The sequence below is a fragment of the Mastacembelus armatus genome, chromosome 11 (genome assembly GCF_900324485.2).
Source record: "Mastacembelus armatus chromosome 11, fMasArm1.2, whole genome shotgun sequence".
NCBI classification, from domain to species: domain Eukaryota; kingdom Metazoa; phylum Chordata; class Actinopteri; order Synbranchiformes; family Mastacembelidae; genus Mastacembelus; species Mastacembelus armatus.
Genome location: NC_046643.1, coordinates 19655370 through 19668166, shown reverse-complemented (window position 1 = coordinate 19668166; position 12797 = coordinate 19655370). Strand labels below are relative to the sequence as shown.

Sequence of the window (12797 nt, the reverse complement as noted above, 5' to 3'; positions counted from 1 at the left end):
GACAACAGATGGAAGAAGCTCAGTGCTGCTCGTGTCAGCGTTTCTCCATCAGAGCAGAACATCATTGTGGTGAACCTGGCTGCATCCTGAAGCAAAGTTTTCAGAAGAGAGTCTCACCCTGAACCAGGAGCCCCAGGGTGGCCAACAGTAGAGTCAGAGACATCATCATCATCATCATCATCATCATCATCATCATCATCGTGCTGCCACCGTGTCTGTGACTCTGAAAGGCCTGGACGGCCACTGATCAACACTGGCCTCTTAACGTCTGGAGCAAAAAAGCTGACTGAGAAATAGAAATGAAAACAAATATAAAAAGTAAAAAACTGATTGAAGAAAGGTTTTTCTAGATATTTAATTAATATTTAAGTTGGTCAGTTTCTAACTGATATATATTTAATGTAACATGAAGGGAAATCATTGAAATTTACCTACTTTATTTGAGTTTGGTGACATCTGGAATATAAAAAGGGTGAGAGGCCAGAAACCTTCCTTTAATTAGTGATTGTATTAATAATTGAAAGAAGGGAGATATTGTGATGTATAATAGGAGGTCATCAGCATAAAAGCTGATTTTGGGATAGTGTGAATTCAAAGATGCTTTGGGATTTTCAAATGGAAATGACTTGGTTAAAGAAAAGTTTAAAGAGGAACAATTCAATTATATGTACTGATTCTTCGTAAGCACGTACAGCAATTGCAGTAGTTGCTCTATAGACTCTGTTTAACTGATGTGTGTCAGTGAACTGTATCAGTCTCTGCAGTAGTTTCCAGCTGCAGCAGTCAGTTCAGTTTCTGTTCAGTCTGACTGAGGGAGGTTTTTGTATGACCATTTTTCACTGTGTGAACACGTACTGACTGTTGATGCTATGTTCACTCTGACAGTAATAAACTGCTGCATCTTCAGCCTGGACTCCACTGATGGTCAGAGTGAAGTCAGAGTTTGATCCACTGCCTGTAAAACGATCTGGAGTCCCTGATACTCGAGTGCTTGCATGGTGAATGAGCAGTTTAGGAATTTCTCCATCTCTCTGTTGGTACCAGGCTAAATAGTTCCCACCATTAACATTCTGACTGGTCTTACATCTGATGGTGACGGAGCCTCCCAGAGCAGAGCTCACTGCTCCAGGCTGAGTCACTGTGACCTGGCCTCTAGACTCTGAGGACACACAGACAAAAACATAAAGCAGCCTCATGGTTTTGTCGGCTTCATTTCACAGCGACGGATGTTCATAGAGGAGAGGAGTTGGATTCTCTGGACTTTACCTGTGAAGCAGCAGCAGAGGAGAGTCCAGATGAGGACGGAGATCAGAGTCATGTTTTTGATGAGGAGGATTTCTGTGGCTTCTGTTGTCATGAAGGACAGCTGTCAGTCATCCAGTATTCAACTCTTTATGGAAACTCTTTATGGAAATATGATCATATTTCACAGATCATATTTCCATAGAGAGCCACTTTGCATCAGCAGCACCATGCTCCAGTGCTCTGGGACAGTTTATAGTCCTGAGAGTTGAATACTGGATGACTGACAGCTGTCCTTCATGACAACAGAAGCCACAGAAATCCTCCTCATCAAAAACATGACTCTGATCTCCGTCCTCATCTGGACTCTCCTCTGCTGCTGCTTCACAGGTAAAGTCCAGAGAATCCAACTCCTCTCCTCTATGAACATCCGTCGCTGTGAAATGAAGCCGACAAAACCATGAGGCTGCTTTATGTTTTTGTCTCTGTGTCCTCAGAGTCCAGAGGCCAGTTCACAGTGACTCAGCCTGGAGCAGTGAGCTCTGCTCTGGGAGGCTCCGTCACCATCAGATGTAAGACCAGTCAGAATGTTCAATTTTGGAGCAATTACCATATCTTAGCCTGGTACCAACAGAGAGATGGAGAAACTCCTAAGCTGCTCATTTACTATGCTAGTACTCGAGCATCAGGGACTCCAGGTCATTTTACAGGCAGTGGATCAAACTCTGACTTCACTCTGACCATCAGTGGAGTCCAGGCTGAAGATGCAGCAGTTTATTACTGTCAGAGTCAACACTACATCAACAGTCAGTACGTGTTCACACAGTGAAAAATGGTCGTACAAAAACCTCCCTCAGTCAGACTGAACAGAAACTGAACTGACTGCTGCAGCTGGAAACTACTGCAGAGACTGATACAGTTCACTGACACACATCAGTTAAACAGAGTCTATAGATCAACTACTGTATATGCTGTATGTGCTTAGAATGAATCAGTACATATAGTTGAATTGTTTCTTTTACATTTTTATTTATCCAGGTTAAATCAGGTCCTGATAACCTCCTAATATACTCCACGTATCCTCATTTTACCTTTTTACAGTTTGTTATATAATCCCTAAAGGCAGTTTTCTTCCTCCTCACTTGGCCTATAATTCCAATTTACCAAACTGAAATAATAAAGTTTAAAGTTTACCTTTATGTTAATCATGGATCAATTAGAAGCTTGGGTTTGATTTTTCTAATCTAAGATGACAAATGTGTAGAAAATTCCGTTTCGAATTAGTTTCTTACTGTTTGTTTGTTTTTGTTTCAATTACAGATCAACTCTTTTAAAAGTATAGTCACAAATGTCACAATGTATTGTGAAAAACTCAATCCTGTGAGGCTTTTCACATGTCACATTGCACATGCTTCAGAAAGAAATTAAATTTAATGTCACACCAAAACTTATTCTCTGTATTGTACCTCAACATTTTTCTAAAGATGAAATTATATCAGCCTTTGCATGTTTGCATGTTCTACCTGTGGTAGCGTGGGAACTCCGTCTTCCTCCCACAGTCCAAAAACATGTGTGGTAGGTTGACTGGTGATTCCAAATTGCTGCACAGATCTGCATCACGAAGGACATCCGGTGTAAAAATTGTGCAATACAACTCATGTGGATTAATTTACAGTGGGTATGGAAAGTATTCAGACCCCTTTAAATTTTTCACTCTTTGTGTCATTGCAGCCATTTGCCAAAATCAAAAAAGTTCATTTTATTTCTCATTAATGTACACTCAGCACCCCATCTTGACAGAAAAAAACAGAAATGTAGAAATTTTTGCAAATTTATTAAAAAAGAAAAACTGAGATATCACATGGTCATAAGTATTCAGACCCTTTGCCGTGACACTCATATTTAACTCACATGCTGTCCATTTCTTCTGATCCTCCTTGAGATAGTTCTCCTCCTTCATTGGAGTCCAGCTGTGTTTAATTAAACTGATTGGACTTGATTAGGAAAGGCACACACCTGTCTATATAAGACCTTACAGCTCACAGTGCATGTCAGAGCAAATGAGAATCATGAGGTCGAAGGAACTGCCCAAGGAGCTCAGAGACAGAATTGTGGCAAGGCACAGATCTGGCCAAGGTTAAAAAAGAATTTCTGCAGCACTCAAGATTCCTAAGAGCACAGTGGCCTCCATAATCCTCAAATGGAAAAAGTTTGGGACGACCAGAACTCTTCCTAGACCTGGCCGTCCAGCCAAACTGAGCAATCGTGGGAGAGGAGCCTTGGTGAGAGAGGTAAAGAAGAACCCAAAGATCACTGTGGCTGATCTCCAGAGATGCAGTAGGGAGATGGGAGAAAGTTCCACAAAGTCAACTATCACTGCAGCCCTCCACCAGTCGGGCCTTTATGGCAGAGTGGCCCGACGGAAGCCTCTCCTCAGTGCAAGACACATGAAAGCCCGCATAGTTTGCCAAAAACCAAATGAAGGACTCCCAGACTATGAGAAATAAGATTCTCTGGTCTGATGAGACCAAGATTGAACTTTTTGGCATTAATTCTAAGCGGTACGTGTGGAGAAAACCAGGCACTGCTCATCACCTGCCCAATACAATCCCTACAGTGAAACATGGTGGTGGGAGCATCATGTTGTGGGGGTGTTTTTCAGCTGCAGGGACAGGACGACTGGTTGCAATTGAAGGAAAGATGAATGCGACCAAGTACAGAGATATCCTGGAAGAAAACCTCTTCCAGAGTGCTCAGGACCTCAGACTGGGCCGAAGGTTCACCTTTCAACAGGACAATGACCCTAAGCACACAGCTAAAATAACAAAGGAGTGGCTTCGGAACAACTCTGTGACCGTTCTTGACTGGCCCAGCCAGAGCCCTGACCTAAACCCAATTGAGCATCTCTGGAGAGACCTGAAAATGGCTGTCCACCAACGTTCACCATCCAACCTGACAGAACTGGAGAGGATCTGCAAGGAAGAATGGCAGAGGATCCCCAAATCCAGGTGTGAAAAACTTGTTGCATCATTCCCAAGAAGACTCATGGCTGTACTAGCTCAAAAGGGTGCTTCTACTCAATACTGAGCACAGGGTCTGAATACTTATGACCATGTGATATTTCAGTTTTTCTTTTTTAATAAATTTGCAAAAATGTCTACATTTCTGTTTTTTTCTGTCAAGATGGGGTGCTGAGTGTACATTAATGAGAAATAAAAGGAACTTTTTTGATTTTGGCAAATGGCTGCAATGACACAAAGAGTGAAAAATTTAAAGGGGTCTGAATACTTTCCGTACCCACTGTATCTGCTGTGGCAACCCCTAATTGGAGCAGCCTAAAAAAAGTAGATAGTTACAGCATGTTTGTAATTACGTTTAAACTTGTATACCCAAAATAAAACACATAATATAGATGAAAACACATTATTTAAATCGTCGTTTTTAAATTTGATCCATACATTTATATCCCAGGTAGAAAAACTATAGATATTATTGTTAGAAACCCAACATACTTGACAAGTATTAAATTGAATCAATGAAACTCTCTGGCTGGCTGCTAGCTAAAGCAGAAAGTTCATCCACTTTGTTGCAGAGTGACCTCACATTCCCCATAATGATTGTTGGGAGACATGGTTTACATCTCCAGCCCCTCCTACGCCTCATCAGGTCTTGGGGGATTTTAGGTTTTATACCAAGAAGCAGACTTGTTCTCTTGAGAGCTAACAGTTGTTCCATTGTCATTGCCACGGAAACGTATGTCATCTGATGCAGTTTCCATAACCTCCATATGTCTTTCCACAGGAAGTAGAAGATCCCAACTCCTCCACTTTCATCCATTATCAGAGAGAAAGCAAACATCTTGACTTGACTTGGATTAACAGATGATAATTTAGTAAAAACTCATCAAAACTTGCATAAAACAAAAAAGCAAACAGAGGAGCTGCTGCCACTCGTTGCCACCTAACAGGCACCACTCTATACATCTAAATACTGATGAAGCTAAAACAACATTTGCCACAGTGGGCCACACCATCCTAGATACACTTGAAATCTTGTTTGGTCGATGGGGATGTTACTGCACAATTTCAGCTCATATCTTCAAGATAGAACATACTTTGTCTCTCTGGCTCGTTATAATTCCTCTATGTGGGACCCCACATGGCCTATGGGGTCCCACTGAGTTCAGTTGGGCTTCTTTTTAATCTTTACACAATTCCATCATTCATGACTATAATGTTGAATACCACAATCATGCTGATGATACTGAGATCGATCTGTCCCTCTCAGTGATTGATAATGCCCTGCTAGACCATTTATGAAGGTTCTTGTATAAACTTATGGATGAAATCAAACTTTCTCCAACTGATCAAGGAAAAAACTAAGTTCATTGTATTTGTAAACAAAGTAGTAGATTGATGCTTCAACCTTCTATTTCCCACCAACTCTAAAATGGAAAAACCTGTGCTGAGAATCTTGGAGTTTGGTTGGAATCTGGTATGAACCAGGCTCAGGGACTTAATGTCCACACATAATTATGAGAGACTCATTTATGCCTTTGTCACCACACAACATGACCCCTGTAATAGTATTTTAACTGGTCTTCATGGAAAGTCAATCAAACAACTTCAACTTGTACAAAGTGTAAAAGTTTTTTTAACAAGCTCTAGGAAAACTGAACATGTTACTCCAGTTCTTCAGACTTTGCACTGGTTATCTGTCTCTTTAGGATTGACTATCGGATTACAGTATATTGTTGACTGTTAAAGCATCATTGAGCTCATTATCTAAGAGACTTTTTAGTGAGATACGCAGGAAAATGAAGCCTGAGATCACAGAATCATAATTTGCTAATTAACCTGAAGCCCACAGCGAAGCATGAGGAAGCTACTTTTAACTATTTCACAACTAAACCTTGGAATAAGCTCCCCATAGATTGAGAGTCTAAACTGTTCCTGTTTTCTCAGGCTTTGAAATAAGTCTCCTTACTGTACTTGATGAGTGGGGACTTTGAATGTGGAGAATCATTTTTACACCTGCATGTTCTTTATCTGTTATTGTTGCTACTAATGTTTTTTATGCAGTGAATGTTGTATTAATTTTGTCTTAAATTGTATTTTATTATTTTGTTAACATCTTGAGATGTCTTTGACAGGATATGGGTGATATATACATAAATATAAATTTAAGTTTCATTGAGTTCTATAGACTCTGTTTAACTGATGTGTGTCAGTGAACTGTATCAGTCTCTGCAGTAGTTTCCAGCTGCAGCAGTCAGTTCAGTTTCTGTTCAGTCTGACTGAGGGAGGTTTTTGTACGACCATTTTTCACTGTGTGAAAACACCCTGACTGTTGATGTAGTGTTGACTCTTGGCAGTAATAAACTGCTGCATCTTCAGCCTGGACTCCACTGATGGTCAGAGTGAAGTCAGAGTTTGATCCACTGCCTGTAAAACGACCTGGAGTCCCTGATTCTCGAGTGCTAGTATAGAAAATGAGCAATTTAGGAGTTTCTCCAACTCTCTGTTGGTACCAGTGTAAACAGTGGGCGCTCCCTGACACATAAACATTCTGACTGGTCTTACATCTGATGGTGACGGAGCCTCCCAGAGCAGACCTCACTACTCCAGGTTGAGTCACTGTGACCTGGCCTCTGGACTCTGAGGGGACACAGAAAAAAACATAAAGTAGCCTCATGGTTTTGTCGGCTTCATTTCACAGCGACGGATGTTCATAGAGGAGAGGAGTTGGTGCTGCTGATGCAAAGTGGCTCTCTATGGAAATGTTCTGACTGAGTCCAACAGGGACTTGGATCACTCTGATCAGGCTCATTATTAATGGAAGACAAAATTTTGGGGAATATTTTCCAAACCTATACTGCAGGATTTTGGATTTATTCTTCCACAATTGCTCAAAATGTCTCAATTATTTTGTACATTTATTGTTGAATTAATTAAGAAAAAAATTTTTTGGAAATAACAGAAAATATATTCAAAATACTATATGTGAAGCCATTGTAGTTATTTTTTTTATATGGGAGAAATAATTTTCAATGACTATTGACTTTGTTTGTTTCAGACTCAGAGAGCTGAGTCTCTGCACTGAGAGGTTTTTGTACGACGCCTCAATCAGTTTGTATCACTGTGGTGCACGTTCGGTGGAGGAACCAGACTGGAAGTTGGAAGTAAGTTTCTGCACAAATACTAAACATAATATTGTAAAGTGACATTTTAAATTCTGTTTTTAATGTGTCTGTCTGATCAAACTTTCATTTATATTTGTAATTTGTTTAGTATTTATGGTTTTATTCCACCTCCTTCATGAAGGTGAATTCAGAGCAGTTTGATTCAACTTGTTCAAATTTAAACCACTTGAAATGTAGAAACACTGAAACTTTAAAATGTTTTTAAAATATTTTTTGATTTTCCACCACAATAACTATTATCACAGTGACTTTGAACTTGACTTAATCTACAAAACAGTGAAGAAAAAGATGGATATTTGAAAATCTACAAAACTGTTGTTCTTCTGTCATGTTATTTTAAATGTGGCTTGAAATCATGTGAACAGTTTGTTAAACAATGACTGAAATCAACATGAAGTTCATTCAGGTCACTTTCTGTGTTTGTTTCTTTCACTAAATATTTGAATGTAAATATTTTGGATGTTTTTGATGATCCAGTTTTGTATCGTCTGTAGTTTGACATATTTCAGGTCAGGTCTAGTCCAGTGCTCTGGGACAGTTTATAGTCCTGAGAGTTGAACACTGGATGACTGACAACTGTCCTTCATGACAACAGAAGCCACAGAAATCCTCCTCATCAAAAACATGACTCTGATCTCCGTCCTCATCTGGACTCTCCTCTGCTGCTGCTTCACAGGTAAAGTCCAGAGAATCCAACTCCTCTCCTCTATGAACATCCGTCGCTGTGAAATGAAGCCGACAAAACCATGAGGCTGCTTGATGTTTTTGTCTCTGTGTCCTCAAAGTCCAGAGGCCAGTTCACAGTGACTCAGCCTGGAGCAGTGAGCTCTGCTCTGGGAGGAGACGTCACCATCAGATGTAAGACCAGTCAGAATGTTCATAATTCAAACTATTTAGCCTGGTACCAAGAGAGAGATGGAGAAACTCCTAAACTGCTCATTTACTATGCTAGCACTCGAGCATCAGGGACTCCAGATCGTTTTACAGGCAGTGGATCAAACTCTGACTTCACTCTGACCATCAGTGGAGTCCAGGCTGAAGATGCAGCAGTATATTACTGTCAGGCTGTGTTCACACAGTGAAAAATGGTCATACAAAAACCTCCCTCAGTCAGACTCAACAGAAACTGAACTGACTGCTGCAGCTGGAAACTACTGCAGAGACTGATACAGTTCACTGAAACACATCAGTTAAACAGAGTCTATAGAACTTAATGAAACTTAAATTTATGTATCTATCACCCATATCCTGTCAAAGACATCTCAAGATATTTAACAAAATAGGACAATTCGATTTAAAACAAAATTAATACAAAATTCACTGCATAAAAAAACAACAGTATAGCAACAATAAAAGAAAAACAACATGCAGGTGTAAAAATGATTATCCCCATTCAAAGTCCCCACTCATTAAGTACAGTAAGGAGACTTATTTCAAAGCCTGAGAAAACAGGAACCTTTTAGATTCTAAATCTATGGGGAGCTTATTCCAAGGTTTAGTTGTGAAATAGTTAAAAGTAGCTTCCTCATGCTTCGCTGTGGGCTTCAGGTTAATTAGCAAATTATGATTCTGTGATCTCAGGCTTCATTTTCCTGTGTATCGCACTAAAAAGTCTCTTAGATAATGAGCTGCAAGATCACGCAATGCTTTAACAGTCAACAATATACTGTAATCCGATAGTCAATCCTAAAAGAGATAGGCAGCCAGTGTGCAGTTCTTTAGATTGTAAAAAGCTGACTCAGGTATGAATTTAATGTAATTATTAAAATTCATATCAGATTCCAACCAAACAACGGGTTTTTCATTTTGGAATTGCTCAGTATGGAAGTGTGTAAAGATTAAAAGGAAGCCCAAGTATTGAACCCTGTGGGACCCCAGAGGCCAAACTGATGAAAGAGGAATTATAACGAGCAAGAGAGGCAAAATATTTTATATCTGAAGATATGATTTGAACCAGTCCAATAACATCCCCAAAGACTGACCAAGGTTTAAAGTCTATCTAGAAGGATGGTGTGGCTCACTGTGGCAATGCAGCAGACAGATCTAGTCAAATAAGGATTGTTGTTTTACCTGCATCAGTATATTTAAATGTATAATTCTCACATTGATCAGGGCTGTTTCTGTGCTTTAGTACTTCATCAGCATAAAAGCTGAATTAATGATGGTGTGAATTAGCAACTAGGATATATTAAATGTCTAAAGAGAAACAAACTGTCTAATTATTCTGTGTAAGCACATACAGCATATACAGTAGTTGATCTATAGACTCTGTTTAACTGATGTGTGTCCTCAGTGAACTGTATCAGTCTCTGCAGTAGTTTCCAGCTGCAGCAGTCAGTTCAGTTTCAGTTCAGTCTGACTGAGGGAGGTTTTTGTACCACCATTTTTCACTGTGTGAACACCCACTGACTGTTGATGTATTGATAACTCTGACAGTAATAAACTGCTGCATCTTCAGCCTGGACTCCACTGATGGTCAGAGTGAAGTCAGAATATGATCCACTGCCTGTAAAACGATCTGGAGTCCCTGATTCTCGAGTGCTAGCATAGTAAATGAGCCGTTTATGACTTTCTCCATCTCTCTGTTGGAACCAGGTTAAGATATGGTGGTGGTTGCTGCTGTAAACATACACATTGTGACTGGTCTTACAGCTGATGGTGACGGAGCCTCCCAGAGCAGAGCTCACTGCTCCAGGCTGAGTCACTGTGACCTGGCCTCTGGACTCTGAGGACACACAGACAAAAACATAAAGCAGCCTCATGGTTTTGTCGGCTTCTTTTCACAGCGACTGATGTTCATGGAGGAGCGGAGTTGGATTCTCTGGACTTTACCTGTGAAGCAGCAGCAGAGGAGAGTCCAGATGAGGATGGAGATCAGAGTCATGTTTTTGATGAGGAGGATTTCTGTGTCTTCTGTTGTCATGAAGGACAGCTGTCAGTCATCCAGTGTTCAACTCTCAGGACTATAAACTGTCCCAGAGCACTGGAGCATGGTGCTGCTGATGCAAAGTGGCCCTCTATGGAAATGTTCTGACTGAGTCCAACAGGGACTTGGATTCCTCTGATCATTTTGGGGAATATTTTCTAAACCTATACTGCAGGATTATGGATTTATTCTCCCACAGTTGCTCAAAATGTCTCAATTATTTTGCACATTTATTGTTGAATTAATTAAGAAAATCTTTTTTTTTTTAAATAATGGAAAATATATTCAAAATACTGTATGTGAAGCCATTGTAGTTATTTTTTATTTTATGTGGGAGAAATGGTTTTCAACAACTGTTGAGTTTGTTTCAGACTCAGAGAGCCGAGTCTCTGCACTGAGAGGTTTTTGTACGACGCCTCAATCAGTTTGTATCACTGTGGATCACGTTCGGTGGAGGAACCAGACTGGAGGTTGGAAGTAAGTTTCTGCACAAATACTAAATATAATATTGTAAAGTGACATTTTAAATTCTGTTTTTAATGTTTCTGTCTGATCAAACTTTCATTTATATTTGTAATTTGTTTAGTATTTATGGTTTTATTCCACCTCCTTCATGAAGGTGAACTCAGAGCAGTTTGATTCAAGTTGTTTCTACAAATTTCTACAAATTTCTGTCATGTTCAAATTTAAACCACTTCAAGTCTAAAAACACTGAAATTTTAATTCTACTTTAAAATGATTGAAGATTATTTTAAAATTTCCATCTTAACTATTATTATAGTTACTTTAATTTGAATTGAATTGAATTTGGACTGATAAACGTGAACAGTTTGTTAATGACTGAAATCAACATGAAGTTCATTCAGGTCATTTTCTGTTTGTTTCTTTCACTAAATATTTGAATGTAAATATTTTGGATGTTTTTGATGATCCAGTTTTGTATCATCTGTAGTTTGACATATTTCAGGTCAAACTGTGAGCTGACTGTCTCTGTGCTGATGTGCATGAGAGGTTTGTTAAAGGGAAGTGAAACAATGTGTGAGTCAGTGACTGGTGGAGCAGAAAAACCATCTGACACAAAGTCCTTAAAGGAGAAAATCCACTCTGACACAGGAAAGGTGTCCAGGTGTGTGCTGTTTGATTGACAGCTGTGTGGTACCTGTGCTCTAAGCCGATTGGTGTCTCCTAGGTGATGCCCGTCCCACCCTGACGGTGCTGGGCCCCTCCAGCCAGGAGCTGCAGCAGGGGAAGGCCACGCTCATGTGCCTGGCCAACAAGGGCTTCCCCTCAGACTGGAGTCTGACCTGGAAGGTGGACGGCAGCAGCAGCAGCTGGGAGGAGAGCAGGAGCCCCGGGGTGCTGGGGAAGGACGGCCGCTACAGCTGGAGCAGCACCCTGAGGCTCAATGCAGACCAGTGGGGGAAGGTGGGCTCTGTGACCTGTGAGGCCACCCAGGGCTGCCAGAGTCCGGTCACAGAGACACTGAGGAGAGACCAGTGCTCCCAGTCCTGACCTGACTCACTGGGACTCCAATACTGGTTTTCCTCTGATTCTAGTTTTACTCTGCTCTCTGCAACTCTGTCTCTTTGTTTAGAATAAAATATTTCAATAGTGATGTTTTTCTGCTCATGGTGATGCTGACACTGTTCACATTTGAAGATAATAAAGTTTGTCTTTGAATCAACAAAGTTTCTGTTCAGATGTCTGTTATTTAAATTCTACAAATATTAACATGCTAGCCAGACACATTCTCTGCTCCAGTCCATGAGCAGGAGGGTGGTGCGTGTAATTGACAGCTCAGCCCCCTCTCACCAGCCTAAAAGCTTCACATCCCAAAGCCATTTTCTGTCCCGTGTTGTTTCAGCAGTGGCCGGTTCAAGCCAAACACCAGACAGTCACGTCAGCATCCAGGTGGAGGTCGGAGAGATGGTTGATCCTGGGAAGGAACAGCTGTGTTCAGCTCTGCTGGTTCTTTGGTTTCTGGGCTTGAATCAAAATGGACATAAGGTTTATTTCATACACAGCAAATTAGTTCAGTTGGAATAAACAAACTGTAATTAATATTTTCTAATGTGGTTGGTAACAAGTCTGTTTTCAGATTTAACTTTATTTTACAAGCAGACGTGTAAAACAAAATATAAAAAAAATAATACTGTGCAGTTGTCTGTGTCTTTCTTTAGGGTAGTCAGGAGAAAATCAGCTTTACATTATACGTTATAGCACACAGCTAAATAAAAGGTAATGTGGGGAAACCATTATTGTTCCTGTTTGTAAATAAAAGTTTAAAGCTTGTATTGTTAACTATGTGAGGACAACTCTCAGCTTTAACCCAAAAGATAGTTTGAAGGTTAAGACTTTAATTTTTAAGGTCATGTTTCATATTCCATCCATTATCTAATGCCTACTGCTGCTCTGCAGGGTTGAGAG

The 12797-nt window shown here is 40.2% G+C and overlaps 1 gene segment (V, D, J or C); it reads left to right on the top strand.

The window, feature by feature from the left end:
* The first annotated feature begins 1580 nt into the window (after positions 1–1580).
* LOC113126868 (Ig kappa chain V-III region MOPC 63-like) lies at positions 1581–12054 on the top strand. The segment is given in 4 exon segments: positions 1581–1632; positions 1740–2061; positions 7389–7423; positions 11560–12054. Coding segments are annotated over 4 exon segments (732 nt in total).
* The last annotated feature ends 743 nt before the right edge of the window (positions 12055–12797 follow it).